Source organism: Cucurbita maxima, unplaced genomic scaffold, assembly GCF_002738345.1.
Source record: "Cucurbita maxima cultivar Rimu unplaced genomic scaffold, Cmax_1.0 Cma_Scf00024, whole genome shotgun sequence".
In the NCBI taxonomy this organism is placed as follows: domain Eukaryota; kingdom Viridiplantae; phylum Streptophyta; class Magnoliopsida; order Cucurbitales; family Cucurbitaceae; genus Cucurbita; species Cucurbita maxima.
The window spans coordinates 299,760-321,403 of NW_019272040.1; the positions used below are offsets into that span (position 1 = coordinate 299,760).

Genomic DNA, 21,644 nt, shown 5'->3' on the forward strand with positions numbered 1-21,644 from the left:
AAAAAAAAAAAAAAAAAATTTTTTTTTTTTTTTTTTTTTTTTTTTTTTGTTATAAATTAAGAAATAATTACAATGTTAGAAATTTAAACTTTATTTTTTTACTATTTAAAAATATTCTAAATTATTTTAGACTTAATATATTTTATAATTTAACTCAACTCTTTATTTTTTAACTCTCTATTTTCGAAGTCTTTTTTTAATTATTTTATATATTACGATTTAGTTACTAACGTTAAATATTTTTAATTTTTTTAAAAATAAAGCTCGAGTTAGTCGATTGACCCAACTAAAAAACATCATCTACCAAATTGAGCCGAATTTTTTATTTTCCAAAAATTCAACCCAATCCAAAAAATCTAACACAAGACAAAGTTTATGATTTTGGTTGAGTTGTTTTGGTTTATTGAGTTATTGGATCATATGAATATTCTTCTACGTGCCCTCTAAGTTTAAAATGGTTGAAAAATATTTAAAATTAAATAATGTAATAAAATGATTGAAGAACATTTTATTTATATAAAATTCTAACCGCATTACCTAATGCAATAGAAAACACGGTTATTTGATTCTTATATTTTCCTCCTTCATAAACAAAACCTTGAATCAAGTGGCCCAATACGGCTTCTTAATGACCACATAGGGAGAAATAAAACGAATGGCTCGAGAATCAACTGGTTCTGAGCGGACTAGTAGAATCACAAAAAGTAATTGAAAAAGAAAAAGTTGCAAACGGGAACCAGCTAGGCCTCGGCTGTATTGAGATAACGGGAAAACCGAGAGCAGCTGTAGACAGAGCAAAATGCCTGCAATGCTGTCAAGGCCAACAGCAAAATGGTAGCCAGAAGCGTAAGGACTGGCCATGAACCAAACACATATTTCTTCACCAACTTCGAAGCTTTAACCATCCATCTGCTGCTGTAATACTTGTTTACATCGTTAATCGTCTTATCCAACAAGAACGGCACCTTGGTCAACTTGATGGATTTACTCATCCCATTCCAGAGCTTAGCGGCTTCCGTATTGCTCTTCAAATGGTTCCTAATGGTTCCTAATGATTCCTGCCGCCGTCAACAATTCAACATCCTCCTCAGTATCAATGATGCCATTCATGAGGTCGATGAATCGGGTGAAAACCAAACCCCCTGATGGTTTTGAAGCTTCATAAGCTACCAAGCTTCTCAATACCACTTCAGAATTCACATCAAGAGTAATGGTGGGAAGGCAGAATTTCGCTGCCTTTGTGTCAAAGGCCACCGCCGAGATGCCGTCGCTGGGCGAGAAACGAATGCCTGATTTAGTCAGCTCAGACACTGAAGGAATTGATATTTCCTCAAGCAAAGGAAGTTTATCTTTTCCATGTGTTCTTGAACTTCCCTCTTCTGGAGCATCATCATCATCTTCTTCCTTGCCAGTTATCAGCGAACATAAGTGTTCTAGAGGCTTTAACAGAATCCCAATTCCAGGAAGTTTGAAGATGATTGCCCAGGGAAGTTTGAAGATCACTTGTAAAGGTCTAGAACCAACTATGATTCTATATAAATGTGCAGGGCCACTGTTTAGCTTTGAAAGAATCTTCCAAATTTGCTTTCCCAGTTCACGGACGGGATAGAACGAGTGCTTAAAGTTTCTTTCAACGTGTTGTTTGGTGGGTTCCTTGTGATTGTGATCATCTTCCATTATCTCAGATGGGTTAGCCAAGATTGGTGTAATCATACGGTACAGAAAATCAAGCAAATGAAAGCATTCCGGGACCAATGCTTCACTATCATTCACTTTGTTCTTCCCCGTGAAAGGAGAAAGATATTCATACAGTCCCAGCAACATAGAAGCCAACACTTGAGTTGGTTCTACAAATGTATACTGGTTGCCAACATGTTTCTCAAAATAAATAAAGGTACCTGATTCTCAAGCATCACTATGTCTCTTAGGATGCCATTATCTGCTGGCTTTCTTCCATCATAGTCCACCGAACATGACAACTCCCACTGTACTTATGGCTTGTACTTTTACTTATGGCTTGTAGAGGAAGAGATATATTCTACTTCTAAGTTGATGAGAAAAACTCTCGTAAATAGTCTTTGCATAGGCCTTTTTGAATATCTTCCATCGTCGTACAATCTAATACATGTATCTAATCAATATATCTAATTTTTGCAACTAAGTACATGGATCTCTACTGTATATTCATGTATCGATGAGTGCATGAAACAAGTTCAATACCTCACACTGTACTCGTTGAAAATTTTGTATGATGGAATTGTCTAGATCAATGCTCCCCAAGTTAGCTTCGTTTTTCCTTGTAACACCTTGATATGGGTGATAACGAATCCACGATCGGATGTGTCCATAAGCACTAAAAAGTGCAAATACTGTTTATTGTTGCAATTCACATTGAAATGATGTTACCAAAGAGAATAATATCGGTTAGTAATGGGCCTATGTTGTTACAAATGGTATAAGAGCTAATCACTTGACAATACAAGACACTGGCCGAAGTAGAACTAGATTCTCTCTATAGTAGACGCGTATGCTAGGGAGAGGTTTCCACACCCTTACAAAGAATTCTTCGTTCCTCCCCCAACTAATGTGGAATTTCACACCAACACAATCTAATTGTTGCAGTTCAAGACCTTTCGCTGCCATCTCGTTGTCGTACTTTCTAGGCATATCTATCAAACCCTTCTACGCAAGAACATAATCAAGGCATTGTAAGAAAACTCAAGTTGGGCAACACCCAAGTTCCCCCATCTTATTGCACACTAAACACACTTGTCTCTCAGATATACAATCATTCTTAAGCATTTCATCAAACACCACATGAGCATCCCTGAATCTTCCATTTTCATAAACTAGTTTAACAATAATATTATTGCAAGATGCACCATTACCATTAGGCTTACACCCTATTTTCTTCATTACTGTATATCTAATATGTCGAATACGAATGCAAATCCTTACGAACACCCGTCTAATCCATCTCTTCCCAAACCAAAAATCATCAGCTTCAACTACAAGTCTATACTTACAATGCGCAATCAACGAAGACTGATCCCTCGATTTGAACTCCCGCAATTTCTCGTAAGCAGCAATCGCTTCACTAAACCAAATGCGCTGTCGCATGACGCTTAAACAAAACTCATAACGTTGCGTAAGAACACCTCCAGTCATTGCAGTACGAATCAAGAGCCTCGCAAACAGTATAAGTGTCGAGATTAGTCTGTATCGGACGAAGTTCCGGCCTGATAAACTTGAAATCGAACTCCGAAATGGAGTTTGTATCATCGAGGTGCAATTGACTCGTAAAACTTTACTTTAAACGAAATTAATGTCCCAGATTAATAATTAAAGAAAAAAAAAAACAATTGTTAAATCAATAAAATGCTAAACTAATAAATTATCCTTCAATTTTGCTAAGGTATTACGAAAGGTCTATCCATCGTGGACGCATGAGATATCGAAGTTAATGCACTTTGGTTGATACCATACATTCCATCAATTGATTGAAAATTTGATTATTCGTATTGTTGAAGATATTTAATAATAAATTATAGTTTATCATATATATATTATATTTGATATTTCATTATAAGGCAAATATCATTACCATACCAGAGGTATCTTTACATTTATTACTATTTTCATATTCTTTTAATTTATTTGATTATAAATAAGATAACTTTCATTAATCAAACATTCTTATGGTATCAGTGCCCTCTCGGTTTAACAACCCATATCCTTTCTTTTCAATTGCTTTTGAATCCTCTCATCTTCTTCTCCACCACCCCTGCTGGCTTTGACGCCGCAGGGGCAGTCTTCATGGCTGACGCAGCTGGAGCCGATAGATTACTCTTTGGGCTCCACCCTATTGACCTCCAAATCACCTTTTGTCATACTCTATACATACAACCTCACATTTTCCAACCCTATCGGTTTTCCACTTGGCCAATATAGTCTCTCTCATTTTCTTCCCAATCAATCCTTCATCCTTCATAGAAACCCTAATCTCAGGATCCTCATCAGTGTTCTCTTCAGAAATATACGGAATCTCGACAAGCCCATCAACCTTTTGCAGAGATTTACCTTCGGAATCTGGGTGTCGCATTGGCCTATTCGCCAACCAAGTTGCCGCCGCCCTTCCTGCCAAAATTGGCTCCTTCACCCAATGTGGCGACTCTTTTGACTGCCCTTCTCGCCAAAATTGGCTCCTTCGCCCAATGTGACGACTTTTCAGGCTTCAACATTGTCTTTGTATCTTGCTCTAGGTTTCCCCTTCTACTTTTTGGGGTTAGACATATTCTCACTAGAGCCAAGGCAGCATCGTCGGTAAGCGACAATCTCTCTTCATGGGTTAGATATATTCTCGCCAAAGCCAAGGCAGCATCGCTGCTGAGCGGTGATCCCTTTGCAAATTTTGATGGCCAAGAAAGTGTTTCTCTACGCCTTTTCTAAACCAGGTTGTTGATATCTTCACGAAAAGTGTTTCTCAACCTCTTTGAATTTTTCAGATTCAAGCTTCACGTTCATTTAAATCCGACGCTTAGTTTGCGGTGGGGTGTTAAGGATATTTAGTAATAAATTATAGTTTACCATATATATTATATTTGATATTTTATTATAAGACAAATATCATTACCATACTATAGGTATCTTTCCATTTATTGTTATTTTCATTTATTACTATTTCCATATGCTTGTAATTTATTTGATTATAAATAAGATAACTTCCACACCATTTAGGTGTGGTGGATTAATCAAACATTCTTAGGTATATTGATCCGTCCAGTTGTTTGATAAGAAGATTTTTGAAAAAATGCTCTTAAACTTTCAAATTTTTCATTAATGTTCTTAAATTAAAGAAAATAGGTTAGAAAAAACATCTTAAATTTTTTTTTAAAAATTTAAATTATCTTTGAAAGCTTTATTTTTATTAAAATATTTTTGAACTATTAAGAGGGTGTAAATATATATATATATATATATATATATATATATATCTTTTTATAGATAAAAATATTAATGTTCAAAATTTAAGGTATTAAATAACGTAATAACTATTTTCATAAAAAAAATGGTAAAAAAAAATGAGAACATAGATAATATTGAATAATATTCTTCCCCAAATTGGATGGAATTAACCAAGACCTTTTTTTACCGTTAACGGTCGAATCTTATTAATTAAGGAATAATCCTTGTAGATAAATGTGTAATTAACGTGTCTAATAAATTTCACATTTTAAATGTTACTTTTATCTTTATATTTGTCCAATATATTTTGTAATATTGTCAAAATATTATATTCATGCGCTTTTAAAATCCTTTACAAATTTATAATAATATAATCTCTAAATTACAAACAAAACTAAGCTATTATATAATAATAATAATCAATACTTAATTTTGATGGTACCGTAACACTCCAACTATAAAGAATTTTAAAGTATAAAATATTCATTTGAAGGTAATTTTTTTAATAAAAAATTGATTAAATAATAATAATAATAATTTTAAAATAGGAAAAATATACCCATGAGAGTTTTTTTTTTTTTTTTTTTAATTTGATTTTAAAAAGGATTAAAATACCAAAATTTTTAATAGAATTTTACAATGAACTATTTTTACTGAAAGTATGAGATAAAATTTGATATAGTAATTAAAATAGAAGGAAAAAAGAATGATATTTTAACGAAAAGAAAATTACCAGTTTTTTTTTTTTTTTTTTTTTTTTTTTTTTTAATTTTTTAATTTTTTTTTTTTTTGCTAATTCTTTAATTCAGGAGAATAAATTGTTTTCCCGCGAAAACTCTTTTCAGTCGCCGGAATGCTGACTAGCTCAACCGCCGTACCCGACGCTCCGGCCACCTCCGATGACGGGTTTCGACCTCCAAAATCGGCAATGGTTTCAGCCGATCCTAGCGATTTTGCTTCGTCTTTCTCTTCCTCCATCGCCGGTGTGACGCAGGCCTTTCACTTCTCCTCTGGAAACCCTAGAATCGAGGAGATCAGAGGGGTCGTACATCTATTCCGAGATGAAGTTTCGTCGTCATCATGTACCTCATCTTTTGATCTTCCTGTGAGTCAATGGAGTTTGAGCTTTGATTCTGAACCTTAAATTCAATTGTTCACATGACGATCCCATTGTTTTGTGAATTAACAGTTTGTTTTGCTTAGGTCGAGAGGAAACCTCTTTTTTGTGTACTTGAGTGCCAAATCAAATGACTTATGCTGAATTTTGTCAGTTTTGTTCTTAATCAAGCACTTCCATTCTGATTTTGGATTAGATCAGTTTGATAGTTCATCACCTAAGATATTTCCGTCTGATATCCTTTGTTTGGTAATTCTCTGGTGTGTCGATATTGTCAACAGCAGCCTGAGAAATCAGTGTGTTTTGTTTGCCACACTTCTGAAAACCTGTGGATTTGTGTCATCTGTGGCTTTGTTGGCTGTGGTAAGTAATGTTTTGTGCTTTGATTTTTCTTTTCATTCTCAATTATTTTGTCACCGGCAAACGAGTGTGTGCGTTTCTATTAAGAATACAAGCTAAAGATTGAAGTTTCCTATGGAATGTGAATGCTCTAGGTGCATGTTGATAGTTTTGTTCTAACCTTATTGCTGCATTTTTTAGATTTTTACCATTTGTTATTATTGTAGTATTTTGAGTCGCTTTTACTAGAAGTCAATGAAGAAACTGATTGAGAAATATCTAGAACGTCAATCAAAAACTGCAGGCTAAGCTGGATAAGTGTTCCAAGTCCGTCCATAGATATTATCCTTTTTAGGCTTTCCTTTCTAGGCTTCCTCAAGGTGGTAAAACGCGTCTATTAGGGAGAGGTTTTCTACCTTTATAAAGAATGTTTTGTTCCCCACTTCAACCAATGTGGGATCTCACAATTCACACCCCTTCAGGCCTAGCGTTCTTGCTGGTACTCGTTCTCTTCTCCAATTGATGTGGGACCCCCAATTCGATCTCCTTCGGGGCCAGCGTCATTGCTGCCATACCACCTCGTGTCCACCCCCTTTGGAGCTCAGCCTTCTCATTGGCACATCGCCCCGTGTGTAGCTCTAATACCATTTGTACTAGCCCAAGCCCACCGTTGTAGATATTTTCCTCTTTAGGCTTTCATTTTCAAGTTTCTCCTTAAGGTTTTAAAACGCATCTACTAGGGAGAGCTTTCCACATCTAAAAAATGTTTTGTTTCCCTCTCCATCCGATGTGGGATCTCACAACAAGTGTAGGAAAAAAAAAAATCTTGATGATGTTGGTGACCGCTACCGCTATATTTCAGTTTAAACTACTTTCATTGTAGATGTATAATTGAGACGCATTATCTATTTAAATGATATAATATTGCCTGATGTCTTATTGTTTCCTCGCCTGCAGCTGAATGAGAATCTCTTGAAAAACCAGGAGATATGAAAAACAAAGACCCTGGAAATGGAAGAAAGGTAAATGTCTATGCATCTTTGAATGATTAATTCCTCGTTTAGCAATCTTGGTGTTGAAATTGTGTTGCACTGCTGCCTAGTTCAGATGCATTTATTTCTTTTTGAGGCTTATTTTAGATGATCTGCTAGGTGAATTTTAACACATGCTGGTTAGTGTATCAACAGAGTTCTCTCATAAATCTTGTGACCGAATTAAACTGTTCAGCAAGTTTCAAACGGCTAAGAAAGAAGTGATTTGTGAGTGGATTATTTAAGAATGGAAATTGAAGGAAAAATCGGATGGAAGGTTTGTTCATTGGGATTTGGCATGGACGAGTCTCGACTGGACCAACATTGATGAAAAAAAGACATGTCAATAGTTTCTAGAAATTAACACAATTCGTATTTCACCACAATAGCCCAATATTTAACAGCTCTAATACAAATAAGGCAACAAATATTGTTGTGGATTGTTGGGAGGGAGTCCAATATTGGCTAATTTAGGGAATGATTATAAGTTTATAAATAAGGAATACATCTCCAATAGTTCGAGGTCTTTTGGAGAAGTACAAAGCAAAATCATGAGAATTTATGCTTAAAGTGGACAATATCATACCATGGTGGAGATATGTAATTTCTAACAAATATTTCTACGTTGAGACGTTTTATATTTGCATACAGAAGAAAAAAAAAAAAAAAAAGAAAGACTTTAGAAGCAAAGGAAAAGAAGATATGGAGGAACTATGAGTATCAAGTGAGGCAAGAAGATGCCAATCGTCTGCCAATATCAGCAGAGCCATCTTCAAAGAGCAATTGCAAAGGAAAGCTTCAAGTCCAACAACAAGAAAATAAGCTAAGTTTGGTCTGTGGGATGGTCGTTTACAAAAGCTTAAGAAGATCGAATGGTTCATTCATCTATTTTCACTATCTAAAACTCTAATATTATCCATCACATTAATTTTTTTTTTTTGTTTGTTAAAAAAAACACCATATTTTATATTCTAATTTGAAACATTTTAGTCATTAATAAAAAAAAAAAATAAAAAAGTGATAAACTTCGATCAAATTTCTTACCCATGTAAATTATAGATCAAAGTGTTTATAAAGTAAAATTTTGATGAAATTTTCAATGTAGAAATATAAGGATGGAGTAAATTAAATAAATTTCGAGTAAAATGTAAGAAAAAGAGAAAATTATGTTTGGTGATAACATTGTAGATGTTAATCACCGATCAAAATGCGAAGAACAAGCGACACTCAAAATTCCCAATACTAAATCCTTTAGGAACGCTGGAGCTCCGATCTCCTCGCTAAGCAACCAAACCGATCTTTCCCCCCTTTTTCTGTGGTGGGTCTCAGACATTTATAAACCAGGTACACATTTATGAACAGCGCGATATTTTTGGGGCGAACTTCAATCGATTTCAATGTCCTTTTCCGCATAAATATCTAAGTATCAACCCTATTTGATATTCCCTTGTCTGTAAATCGTAATCGGAAGGAAATTGGTTCTATCCATCTGAATTCCAGTCGTTATCTCTTTCCATTTTCAGGTGAAATTTCTGAATTCCTCTCCTAGATCTCGGGTTTCAATTTTGTTCATGTCTTTTGAAAGCAGTTGATGAATTAGGGTTGAATCGTCTCTGTTGATGGGGTTCAATTCATCCCATCTTGATTATTTCCTTCGTTAATGCGATTATTAATCCTCTTCTTCAATTTTTTTTTAAATTACATTCATCGTTCTTGATGATCCCTTGTTCTATTTCTATCGTTAATACTTCTCTTGATTTGTGGTTTTGCTTCGATGATTATTTCAAGTTCCTCTTTATATCTGGAGTTATGCGTTTCTTGTTGATTCAAACTCTAAATCTTCATATTATGTATCAATGAGTTAGAACCCTTGTGAGTGGCCAATTGTTTACTTTCTGGTTTCTATCATATTTATATTGGAAGATATCTGGGTTTGATTATGTGAAGGAAACATGTTTTGACATTCTGGACTGTGTTGGTATGATCTTTGTTTTGATCGTCGACTGTCGAGACGATTTCGGGATATTTCATTCGGTTTCGAGCTATCGTTCTGTTTCTTTTGCTGTTTTGGCTCACCTTCCTACCAAATCTTAGTTAATGGATATTATCTTGTGTTGCAGAACTGCCTTGTTGTAATGGATAGTTTACCTGAAGTATTGATTTGGGAGATATTGAACAGAGTTAAGAAAACTGTTGACCGAAACTCTTTGGCTTTATCGTGTAAACGCCTTCACGGTTTGGACAAAGAAAACAGACACTTTCTTCGAGTTGGTTGTGGATTAGACCCTGCAGATGAAGCTTTGACATCTCTGTGTCTCAGGTTTCCGAATTTAACACGAATTGAAATCACGTATTCGGGTTGGATGTCGAAACTCGGAAAGCAATTGGATGATCGTGGACTATTTATCCTCTCCGACCATTGTCCATATCTCACTGATCTAACCTTAAGCTATTGCACGTTTATCACCGATGTTGGACTTCGCCATTTAACGTCCTGCTACAAGCTTTCATCTCTGAAGCTGAACTTCACCCCAAGAATCACGGGATGTGGCATATTCTCAATCGCTGTTGGATGCAAAAACCTCACTGTTCTTCATCTTATCCGATGTTTGAATGTCAGCAGTGTCGAATGGCTTGAATACTTCGGAAAACTCGGAAAACTTGAGGATCTCTCGATCAGGAACTGTAGAGCAATTGGGGAAGGTGATCTGATTAAGCTAGGCCATAGCTGGCGAAAGTTGAAACAGCTGCAATTCGAAGTCGATGCTAACTACCGATACATGAAGGTTTACGATCGTTTAGCTGTGGACCGATGGCAAAAGCAGTGGATCCTTTGTGATGATATGTTGGAACTTAGCTTGGTGAACTGCATAATCAGTCCAGGGAGAGGACTTGCCTGTATATTGGGAAAGTGCAAGAACTTACAGAAAGTTCACTTAGATATGTGTGTTGGAGTTAGAGATTGTGATATAATAAGCTTGGCTCGAGAATCGCATAATCTCCGCTCGATTTCCCTCCGAGTTCCATCGGATTTTTCACTTCCATTGTTAGCCCACAACACGCTGAGATTAACAGACGAGAGCTTAAAAGCCTTAGCGGACAACTGCGCCCATCTCGAATCGGTTAGAATCTCATTTGCAGATGGTGAATTCCCCTCACTATCTTCATTTTCCCTCAATGGGATCCTAGTTCTTGTTCACAAGTGTCCAATCCAAGAGCTCGCCCTCGATCACGTCTACTCCTTCAACGACATGGGATTGGAAGCGCTCTGCTCGGCCTCCTATCTCGAAACTCTAGAGCTTGTAAGATGCCAAGAAATAAGCGACGAGGGGCTGCAGCTAGTGAGCCAGTTCCCTCAGCTGCAAAACTTACGACTAAGCAAATGCTTGGGAATCACCGACGATGGGTTGAAGCCGCTTGTCGATGCATACAAACTCGAGTCACTGGTCGTGGAAGACTGCCCTCAAATCTCCGAGAGGGGCGTCCATGGCGCCGCGAGAAGCATATCGTTCAGGCAAGACCTGTCATGGATGTATTGAAACTTGCTTAGTTTCCATGATTCAGTATTATAATAATGTTTGTAACATATAAGTTCCCATGTGTGTAATAAATCATGGCCTCATTCCTTTGTTTGAAACTGTCTGGTGATAGTGGTTTTAGTAGTAGTCCGACGTGGAATTGATGCTGACGTTGCTGCTGAGCTTGAACTCCACGTCACCTCATGTATCATGTGTCATTTTTTATCCCCTTCCAGCATCATGGTCCCAATGCATACAATACAACAAGACCTTTTTTTGGATTGAAACGTTATGTCGCACTTAAAATTCCCATTTGTTGACGAAAGTACCCCTAGATTAAAATATTAAATTATTTCTGTGTCACATCTTTCTTTCCGAAAATTTGAAATATTTATTTCCTATGTTTAAAGCTTATTTACTGATTTATTTTAATTTTAAAAATTTAAAATTATATATATATATATATATATATATCGACATGGCATGCTTTTACACGGGTATTACGGTGTGCCTGAGCCGTACTGGATTATTTCTCATCACAAATTGCAATTAATTAAACAATCAATATAATTAATACCAGAAAAAGGTCTTTAAATACACCACAAATTAAGCCAAGCAGTCAAACTATCTTTTCTCTTGACGCCACCATGACGCCGAGTGCTTCATCCTTTTTAAACCAACGGCCACGATTTTCCCTCGAGATCACCCCCAAACGTCGTCGTAACAATGCTATTATTATTTTTTCTCATAGAATTCAAATATTTGATTAACTTCTCATATATTTGTTTTACCAAAATATCTAGTTATTCTTAGGCCTACATATATATATATATATATATATATAGTAACAATATTTAGCTATATTAATTAAAACATTTAATCTTTAATCCTTAATATTTTTTCCTTTATAATTTAACCTCTTTTAAGTTTTATTTTTAAAAAAAATTACGATTTTTATTTAAGTTAATAAGTTAATTAATGATACTTAATGATTTGAAAAAAAAAAAGTCAAAATATTTATTGAGCTGTATAATTGCTCTTTTAAATTTCTGTCAATTTATTATTTGTTCTGCGTTTTTCAAGTTACAAACATTCGCAACAAGAAAATTATTGAAAAAATAATTAAAAAAAATCATTGTAATTTCCAACAAATGAAAAGGGTATTTACGTCATTTGAAGGGTATATGCCTCCTGCCAAACGAAAGGCAAGTATATAAATGCGAGAGATTGCGGTCTCATCGACATTGATAGGACTTTATAAAATTATTTTATTTTGGAATTATTTATTTATTTATTTATATTTTGTATTTATTTTACTTTATAAATGTTGTATTTTTACTTTCATTGGCTCAATGATTTTACACTTTTAACCTGGAATTTCCATAATTTTTATTAGTTTTCTAGTAATTAATTTTTTTTGTTACTATTAAAATTAATTAAAAAACATATCATAATAATTTTAAATAAATTAATTGAAATTTGATATAGAGGATGAAAGATGAAAATTGAGTAATGTGTAAAATCTAAAATTTTAGGAATTAAATGAAAACTAAATTTTAAGACAAAATAAAAAAATAATTTTGAAATTTAGATAATAAATATAAACCATATTTTAAATTTAAAACAATTTTTAAATTCATTAAATTATTTTACTTTCCAATATAAAAACCCCACCGATCCTTCTCTATGCGTCACCATCTTCTTCCGCCATGATTTCCGATCAGCCAATTGACTCTCTCTACAGAGCCTTCTTCCAAACCCAATTCTCCCAATCCCCACCGCCGGACTCCCAGCTCGACGGAATCGCCGCCGTCGTCGGCCGGAAAGTCCTCTTCGGCGACATTCCTCCCTCAACCAGCGGGTCAAAGGCGCCGGCCGTTACGGGGCAGAAGAGTTATAGAGGAGTACGAAAGCGGCCGTGGGGACGGTGGTCGGCAGAGATACGAGACCGAATCGGACGGTGCAGACACTGGCTGGGAACGTTCGACACAGCGGAAGAGGCGGCGCGTGCATACGACGCGGCGGCGAGGCGATTGAGAGGTTCAAAGGCGCGAACTAACTTCGAAATGCCGTTGGTAGTCCCGCTTGAGTCCACATCATCATCATCCACGTCATCAGTGGAAGGCAAAAGGAATGGTAATAATGGTAATAAGTTGAAGGCGGTGAAGAAACCAAGTGGGCGGAAATGTGCGGTGGTTACGACGGCGGCGCATTTGTTCAGCCGTGGAATGGAGCTGGATTTGAAACTGGGTGTTGACTTTGTTAATGGTGGTCAAAGCGCATCATAATTCAAAGCTTATTTTGTTCTTCGGAATGGGAACCCAAAAACAAATTTAGCTTGTTCCACTTTTGAATTCTGTGAATGTTTTGCGGAATTTAAGGTACAAATTGTTTCGTTTCTGTCTGTTTTGTGTTGGGTTTCTAATGCAGAAATGAAATTGGGTTTCTTTTTTATATATTTTTTTTATTTTTTTACCCTAAACCCTAATAAATTAGCATGAAATAATGATTAAGCCCTATTCCGTTGGTATCGAAGTAAGTTGGGAGTATTTGTATTTTATAGTCAAAGGTGAAATTATTGGATCTATAGAAAAAAGAATTTATTAACCAAGAACGAGAGTTGGACGGGCGAACCCACAACTTCGTTCCACATTTGGTAATATGGCTAATGTTAAGGGTATGACTTAAATTAAAGCGTTTACAATGTTACTTACTTATAGTAAAATTTGTCTCAAAATAAAAATGAAATCTTGAGTGAGCATAAGCAAACTTGAAAATTGAGAGAAAAAAAATGAAAATTAGGGTTTAGGGAAAGTGAAGGGGGGGAGTTCAGAAAGATCATATCGTGATGATTATGAGAAATAACATTTGAGATGACAGTTTTAGTCGCCATCGCCATCGCCATCGCCGTCGTGGATGTGCATGCCAAACCCTAATCCACACTTGCAGAAGAGAGAGAGAGACAGAATTAGGGTTTCTTTTTTTAAAAAGGCTCCCATGAATAGCGGGGTTAGAGAAGAACTTGGAACACGTACGGAGCTCCCTCATGTCCTTTTTCTTTTCTTTTCCCACTTTCACCTCATCCTTCCAATAGTGTTCCCTCTCTATCTCTATCTCATACCTATCTATCTACCCTTCTCACATTGCCTCACATATCACTTAGTGTCTAGCTCTTATATCATTTGTAATAGTCCAAGCCGGTCACTAACAGATATTGTTATTTTAAAACGAGTCTTATAGAAGATGCTTCGTTCACTTTTTCAATGGATGTGAGATCTTACACGTACCCTTTTAATTATAATTTAATTTTTAATTATATATATGAATGTGAAAAGAAAGGGATAAAAAGGGACAGCAGAATCCCTGCATGGATAACTAGGTTGATTTTCATCCCTCTAAGCAACCTAGAATTGACCGTTGATGTGATATTATTATTATTTTTTCTTATAAATTTATTTTTATAATATTTTGAAAATTCCATATTTTTCTTTTAATAAAATATTTATGCATTTCCCTCATCTAATAATTATTTGTCACATCAATTAAATTCTTTCCTTTGTCTTTTATCTCTTTCAAAAAATAAATAAATATATTATATTACAGAATTTATGAAGTTGAATAATTGAATCTAAGAGTAATGATTAATCTCTTTTTTTTTTTTTTAATATTTATTTATTTAATAAAATATATCATATTAGAAAATGGGCCGGGGTGTCTAACACAGGCCCAATTTAGCCCAATAGTATCGGCCCATGAACCATCTTTATTTTCTGTTGGGCTTTCATATAAATAAATTATCTCGAAAAAGAAAGCGCTCCCAATTTAGCTTCGAAATCGTTCTTCCAATTTGAAGAATTGAAGGAAGAGGCGAAAATGGAAGAGAATTTCTTATCGTTGCCGGAAGAATGGTAGGAACTGATCTTCAGTTTCCTTCTCCAACGCCATCACAGCCACCATTTTCGAATCCTTATCTCCGATCTGCAAGCAGTTCTTCTCCATCACTACCAAGCTTCGAACTGCCCTCTCAATCTCCGCTTTAAGCATTCCGGAACTTCGGTGAATATACGGATTTGATGCTTCAAGGAAATAGCAATTTGTGATTTCGATTTCGTTACTCAGATCAGGTATCGCCAAGGCACTACGCCACAGCCCTAATTTGAATTCAATTTCTGCAAATTGGTAGGGATTCCCTCTGTTCATTCGAATCTGATCGATTCGTTAGATTCTGCGAGTTCTCTTGATCTTTCGGAATCGATTATTTCTCATTGCCTTAACTTCTCGTTTTCTGGAATTTCATTGCTGTTGTGTCAAAATATTCAGACTGATGAATCTGTAAAGGAGTTATCAGAATTCATAAACCTCACAATTGCTCAAATCTGACCTGTTCTATAATTGATATAGAAATGAAGATTGTAAATCTCGCAACTGATTTTGTTAACCCTAAGCTTAGATCTACGGATTTATCTGGGGACGAGAAGTTGTGCATTTAGAAATTTGGAGGTGTTGAAGCTGAACAACTGTGCAGGAATCGCAGAAGAACGCATTGGAGAAGTTGTAAGGGCATGCACAAAGACGAAGCGCCTGGAAGTAAATTGTTGCACAGGAATCAAGAATTCGGTGATGAACTGTGAGCTTTCAGCAAAGATTGGACACTGAAGATTCAAGATTAGCAATGCTTGAAAGAAGATGCCCTTCTTTAAAGTGAGTGCAGAAAGGGGGGTAAAGGAAGTGGAGAGAAGCTGCAGAGAATTGAGGGAAATGAAGGCCACCTAATTCTCTTCTTCCCAATGCTAATCAAAGGAATCTTTGCTTGCCCCATGGATGTCTACTCTGGTATTTTATTTTATTTTATTTTATTTTTTTTAATAAAAAAAAGTTACAGATAAAGTTTGAAAGATTCAAAAGCTTTGAATATTTTAAATTTAAGATTAAATTAATAAAAATAGGTTTGGTATTTTGTCTAAAAAAATATTTTTAAATTACGTTTTTTTTAAAACAAGTTTTTAAAAAAAAATTAAAAAGAGTATTAATGAAAGTTTTGAATATTTTTGAAAATATTTTTAGAAGTTAAGAGGGTATTTTTTAAATCATTTTAAAATTTTAATGATATTAAAAAAAAAAATCAATTTTAAAAGTATTTTTTAGATTTTTTTTTTAAAAAAAGTTAATAGTGTAGAATAATTATTTTTATTAATTTAACCTAAAATTAATAAAGAATAAATTTATAGACCAAATGAAATCAAAACAAAATCCCTTTCAATAAATCTAAGAATCCTAAAATTTCCTTCTCATTACCATGAATTATTTACTCCGAGGGATTAAATGCAAAACCCAAAAGGAAAAAAGAAAACAAAACGAAAGTAACTATTATTGGCATTTATATTCAGGAGGGTAGAATAGTAAATAAGAAAATGTGGAGGGCAAGGGATGAATCACACGTGTGGAGTAGATAAACGGCACGTGTAAAAAAAGATTGAAGGTCACGCGCTTCAATAGTAACGAACTTATAAAACCCATACCACCCACCACATTTATGCCCTTTCGCCGCTCCTTTATATTCCCTTAAAAAATTATAATAACAGAAATATTAAGAAAAAAGCAAAATATTAGGAAAATACGTGGAGTAATTGCCACGTTTTCGTAAGGGGACCGTATGAGGTGGAAAAAAAAAAGAAAAAAGAAAAAAGAAAAAAGAAAAATTGTAGAGAGAGAAAGTAGGGAATTAAGAGAGTAGATGAGCAAGTAATGAACGTGACCATCCACTCCCAAATGACATGGCCCCATCTATATATACCTTCTTCATCCATTCCTCCCCTTTTCTCCTCCTTTCTATCTCTCTCTCTGCCTCTCTCTCCGCCATGTCCGACGACAAATGGGTCGATGTTGCTCTCTCCGACGACTCTCTTGTCGTCGACTTACTTCTTCGCCTCAACCGTTCTCCGCTGGTCAATCCTCTCTCACCCCCGCTCCGCCTCGATTGGTCCATCCGCCAGCCCCGCTCCAAGCCGATTCTACCTCGTCAGGCCTCCGATTCCGCCGGTAAAAACTCCGATGAAGCGGCTAGAGCCAGTCCGACTACGCCTCTCACTTGGAGTAGTGGCGGTGGCGCTACCTCCGTCAGTGGCGGATTCGTTGACGCCGTAAGATCTAAGGTTGGTTTCGGTTTCGGTTTTTGCTTTGGTGTTCTATTTTTTCTGAAAACTCGGTTAGTGCGTTTAAAAGACGAAAATGCCCCTCCGTGGAACACATTTCTTGTTCTTTTTCCGTCGGCGACTCTCAAATGTTTGCACCCTTTTCTTCAAACTTCTAATTATTCCTCTTTGTGAATTACGATTCTACCCTTCCCTTCCCTTTTTCCACCACCGGCGACTTTCCCGTCAAGATTTTCAAAATTACCGGAATACCCATTTCGACCAACAACGAAAACGGAAAACCCTTTTGCCCATTCATCCCAACGGTGACCTCTGAGGGAGTCCACAGCAATAGGTCAAAGAGTGGCATTTTGGTAATTTAAACAAAAAAAAAAAAAAAAAAAGGAGGAAGCAGTATGAAAAGAGTCAAACCCCTGTCTCCATTGGCCCAATAACTCCTATCTTGAACATAGTCAAACCCTAGACTCTACCCCAAGGGTCACTTTCGTCATTTCACCCCGAAGCCCAAAAAGGGCCCCTCTTTATCGGTGGCGTGTTTCCATGGCAACGATGTCTGTGTGTCAATGGTGTTGGTGGTTGTGCCCTTCGTTTATGAAAATCATTAAAAAAAAAAAAATTAAAAAAAAAATCCAGTGCGGTCAGTTTCACCATAGCTTTATACACTTGCTTCATCACTACACTTCTTGTTCCCAAATCTGACAAAAGTTTTATGTTTGTATGTTTTTTGTTAATGTTAAAAGAGAAAGTAGATTCGTTTGTATGGTCAAAAGATGTGTCGTGTTCTTTCCTATAACCATGAATTTTTGTGTCCGGACAATGGTACAACTAACACTGCCCCTTTTTGGTGAACTCCTTGTTTAATCATTACAAACTAATCCTTGTTTAACACTTGTTAATTGTTGATTAACTACTTAATGGGTTCTTCATCGTGTTGAATGGAGGAGAGACGTCCCCACTTGTGGAAAAAGTGTTCAACTTGTGAAATGGGGCATTTTTAATTCAGTGCCTTTCTTCATTTGGTTGGATTGGTGGTATTAGTGGCTATGATTGTTTAGTACTCACCTCGGGTTTCGGTTTGAATCCTTATCTCACGTATATGAACACTTGACCTCGACTCGAGTCCGGATCGAGATCCGTTTGTTCTTTATTTATGGTTTCTCTGTAATTGTTTAGTAGTGACCTCGGGTTTGGGTTTGAATCCTTATCTCACATATGAAAACTGACCTCAACCCGACCCGAGTCAGCACCAGGATCCATTTGTTCTTTGTTTATAGTTTTTTCTATCATTTGAGTTGATTGTTTAGTAGGGGTTGTTATGATACTTTTGTAACTTCACTACTAAAACCTCGGGTTTGGGTTTGAATCCTTATCTCACGTACGAAAACTTGACCTGGACCCGGGTCTGAATCCGGATCAAATTGTTGGTTATTTGACTAAGGGGATGAGTTTTGAATGTATATGTGCAGAATGCTGGTAAGAGTGAAGCAGTTGCAACAATGAAGAGGCCAAGAAAGAAAAAGGTATGGTTTTTTTGACCCTTTGCTTTGCCTTCTTTTGGTTAGTGTATTAGATTCTGATATCATTTCCTTTTTGGACAATCATGATGGGTATCCATGGTGGTTGGCAGACACTAGGAGAACTCAAAGAGGAGGAGGTTTTGCTATTGAAGGAAAGGAGAAGCTTGAAAGATGTATGTTTTTTTCTGTAAGAATAATATGATAATGGTCGTTTTCTAGCGTCGGTCTCGGTCGAGCTCTTGATAAGCTTTTCCTTTTATAAGAGCAGGCCTTGGCGATCTTGCGGCTCACTGTAGAAGAACAGAGGTCTATCAATGGAAGCTTGAAGAAAATGAAGGTGAAGAACTTCCACTGTTATTTCTCTTTGACTGGAAAGCTGCTGCTTTTTCTTTCTTGCTTTAGCCCTTTTTCTTATGTCCTTTTTGCTGAGGTTTGCATATGTAACTATGATCTGTCCAAGCCCACCGCTAGTAGATATTGTTCGGACTTTCCCTTTCGGGATTTCCTGTAAGGTTTTTTAACCGTGTCTGCTACGGAGAGGTTTCCACACCCTTATAAAGAATTCTTTGTTCTCATCCCCAATCGATGTAGGATCTTGCAATCCACTCCCCTTCGGGACCCAGCGTCCTCACTGATACTCACTCCCTTCTCCAACTGATGTGGGACCCCCCAAATTCACCCCCTTTTCAGACCCAGCGTCCTTGCTGACACACTGCCTCGTGTCTACCCTTCTTTGGGGCTCAGCTTCTTCGCTGGCACATCGTCTAGTATCTAGCTCTAATACCATTTGCAATAGTCAAAGCCCACTGATAGCAGATATTGTCCTCTTTGGACTTTCTCTTTCGGACTTCCCCTCAAGATTTTTAAAACACATCTGCTAGGGAGAGGCTTCCACACCGTTATAAGAAATTCTTTATTCTCCTCCCGGACGCGGGAATCAAATGGGTTGTTTATGAACTGATTCTTTTCAAAATAGTTCCAAAAGTAGTGCTTTATTAATTAGGTAACTTTGAGGATTGGAACAGCTTTAGCTGTTTTTACTGAATGTGTTACATAAAGAAGCTAACTTGTTCTTTTTGAAACTCTACAGATGGATTTCGATTCGCAACAAGCGATCGAGATGCCTGTAACATCTGCTATGCCGAAGGAGGTGAGCTCTGACCGACCTCAACTGCAGACGCTACTGATATCTATATGCAACACAATGCCTGTCGGCGTCGATGCTTCTTCTTACCAATTACCTCTGCCAAATGTTTCTTGCAAACTACAGGAGATGGGAACTCTTGTGACCGTTCGTTCGATACCCGATCTTAATATGCCTTTTCAAGAGGACTCCGATGCCGACGTCTTGTACCAAATGAGCTAAGACAAATTCAACTGAAACAAATCGATATTAAGCTTCAATAACTAAGAGGGACAAAGATCGATAACGACAACGACGACGACAACAACAACAAAACCATTTGCTTCTTAATAAGATGTAGTTACTGAATCCTAACCGTCATAGGCTCGAGTTACTTACAACTGTAATTACGTAACCATTTTTCTTAGTTGCATATTCATATATCTTCTTTTTTCCCTTCCCATAGTACGTGAAAAAATCGAGCATAGAATCGTGGAGAGACCCCGAAAACTCGTTAGCTGTTTAGTTATTATATTATTCATTCACAGTCAGTCTGCTTATTCTGTTTGTAGCCAACCCTTACCCTGTAATTACTGCATAATTTCAAACAAAGTTCAGTGTTCCATTTCATTTCTTCATTTCTTCTTAATGTTCGTCACTTGATCATACAGCAATCTTTTAAGTCAAATGGCCCACAAAAGCTTTCAAACTTTCATTTTGAAAGTTAAAAGAAGCATGTTTGGAAGCTAGTAATGGACTTTGGTGATTACAAATGGTATCAGAGCTAGGCATCGAGTGATGTGCCGGTGAGGACGATAGCCACTAAGGAGGGTGGATTGTGAGATTCCACATGAGTTGGAGAAGGGAACAAAGCATTTCTCATAAGAACGTGGAAACCTCTCCCTAACAAACGTGTTTTAAAATCGTGAGACGGATGACGAAAGGTAACAGACTAAAATGGACTATCTACAAGCAGTAGACTTGGGCCGTTACAAAATTACCTAATTTCAAGAATAATCAATCAAAATTAGCCTAACACATCACAAATTATAATTAACTAAGTCGTTACTAATTAAAAGAAGTTTTCTTTTCTTAATTGATACGGTTATTAGTTTATGACTTTATTGCGGAAGAAAATAATTTTTTAAATTATTTTTTAAGCTCGATTTTAACTTTTAACCTTTTTATCGAAAATATATATTTTAACGAGTCTAGCACATAAACGAATTTATTTAGTTGCACTATTTCATTACAGAAGTAGCATGTTTATTTCCCTGAATGTTGAACATCGTATTAGTGATAACGAAGAAGCGACGATGGCTATTACATCCCCTCCCATATTTCACCAACAAACAAAGCACATTGAAATTAGGTTATCATTTACAACATTATATTGAGGTCTAGCCTACCAAAAACATCCTTAAACAACGGTCCAAAACACAAGCAACCAATACTAGGATTTGTTGTTTTCCCACATTTGGGATTCCCACACTCATATAAGCACATGGATGTTTTATTTATTTTTTAAACCGATTGATGTCTGTTGTTCAAAAGTTCACACTATAATATTCAAATTTTTTTACCACTTTGATCGATCGTTCATATTTCATGTCAATTGAAGTTGTTTATGTTAACAAGATCAAAATAAATATTTTAAAAGTTCATAAATATGAACGATAGCTTCAAATATACTTCTAAGAAAAGGGAAGAAAAAAGCAAATTTCTTTTTGAGCATAAAAAATAGCCTTTTTAAAAAGGCATTATATAATTTGGGCCATGGATTGTGATGTTAGTAGACAGTGATCACATGAGAGCTGTGAGATGTCACAAGCAAAAACAACACATTATCTCATTTCTCATCAACAAACATTAATGGCAATGT

The 21,644-nt window shown here is 36.1% G+C and overlaps 3 protein-coding genes and 1 pseudogene across 6 annotated transcripts; 3 read left to right on the plus strand and 1 right to left on the minus strand.

Annotated features, from left to right (window-relative positions):
* Nucleotides 1–601: 601 nt before the first annotated feature.
* On the minus strand, nt 602–3,168 carry LOC111498042 (annotated as a pseudogene).
* Nucleotides 3,169–8,600: 5,432 nt separating this feature from the next.
* On the plus strand, nt 8,601–11,251 carry LOC111497597 (F-box/LRR-repeat protein 14). 2 transcript variants are annotated; one of them, XM_023148427.1, is made up of 2 exons: nt 8,601–8,975; nt 9,573–11,251. In XM_023148427.1, the coding sequence occupies exon 2, from the start codon at nt 9,588–9,590 to the stop codon at nt 10,989–10,991; it is 1,404 nt and encodes a 467-aa protein (XP_023004195.1). In that variant the 5' UTR covers nt 8,601–8,975; nt 9,573–9,587; the 3' UTR covers nt 10,992–11,251. The 2 variants fall into 2 exon arrangements, with proteins under 2 accessions (XP_023004195.1, XP_023004196.1); XM_023148428.1 differs by having other exon boundaries at nt 8,602–8,796.
* Nucleotides 11,252–12,679: 1,428 nt separating this feature from the next.
* On the plus strand, nt 12,680–13,339 carry LOC111498043 (ethylene-responsive transcription factor ERF084). Its single transcript, XM_023149096.1, has one exon. It carries the CDS (start codon nt 12,680–12,682, stop codon nt 13,256–13,258), a length of 579 nt encoding a protein of 192 aa, XP_023004864.1. The 3' UTR covers nt 13,259–13,339.
* A 1,440-nt stretch (nt 13,340–14,779) lies between these two features.
* Nucleotides 14,780–20,392, plus strand: LOC111497981. 3 transcript variants are annotated; one of them, XM_023149013.1, is made up of 6 exons: nt 14,780–15,094; nt 15,496–15,803; nt 18,589–18,642; nt 18,750–18,812; nt 18,908–18,976; nt 19,730–20,392. In XM_023149013.1, exons 2-6 carry the CDS (start codon nt 15,792–15,794, stop codon nt 20,003–20,005), a joined length of 474 nt encoding a protein of 157 aa, XP_023004781.1. In that variant the 5' UTR covers nt 14,780–15,094; nt 15,496–15,791; the 3' UTR covers nt 20,006–20,392. The 3 variants fall into 3 exon arrangements, with proteins under 3 accessions (XP_023004781.1, XP_023004782.1, XP_023004780.1); XM_023149014.1 differs by having other exon boundaries at nt 14,780–15,803; XM_023149012.1 differs by lacking the exons at nt 14,780–15,094; nt 15,496–15,803 and adding an exon at nt 16,252–17,122.
* The last annotated feature ends 1,252 nt before the right edge of the window (nt 20,393–21,644 follow it).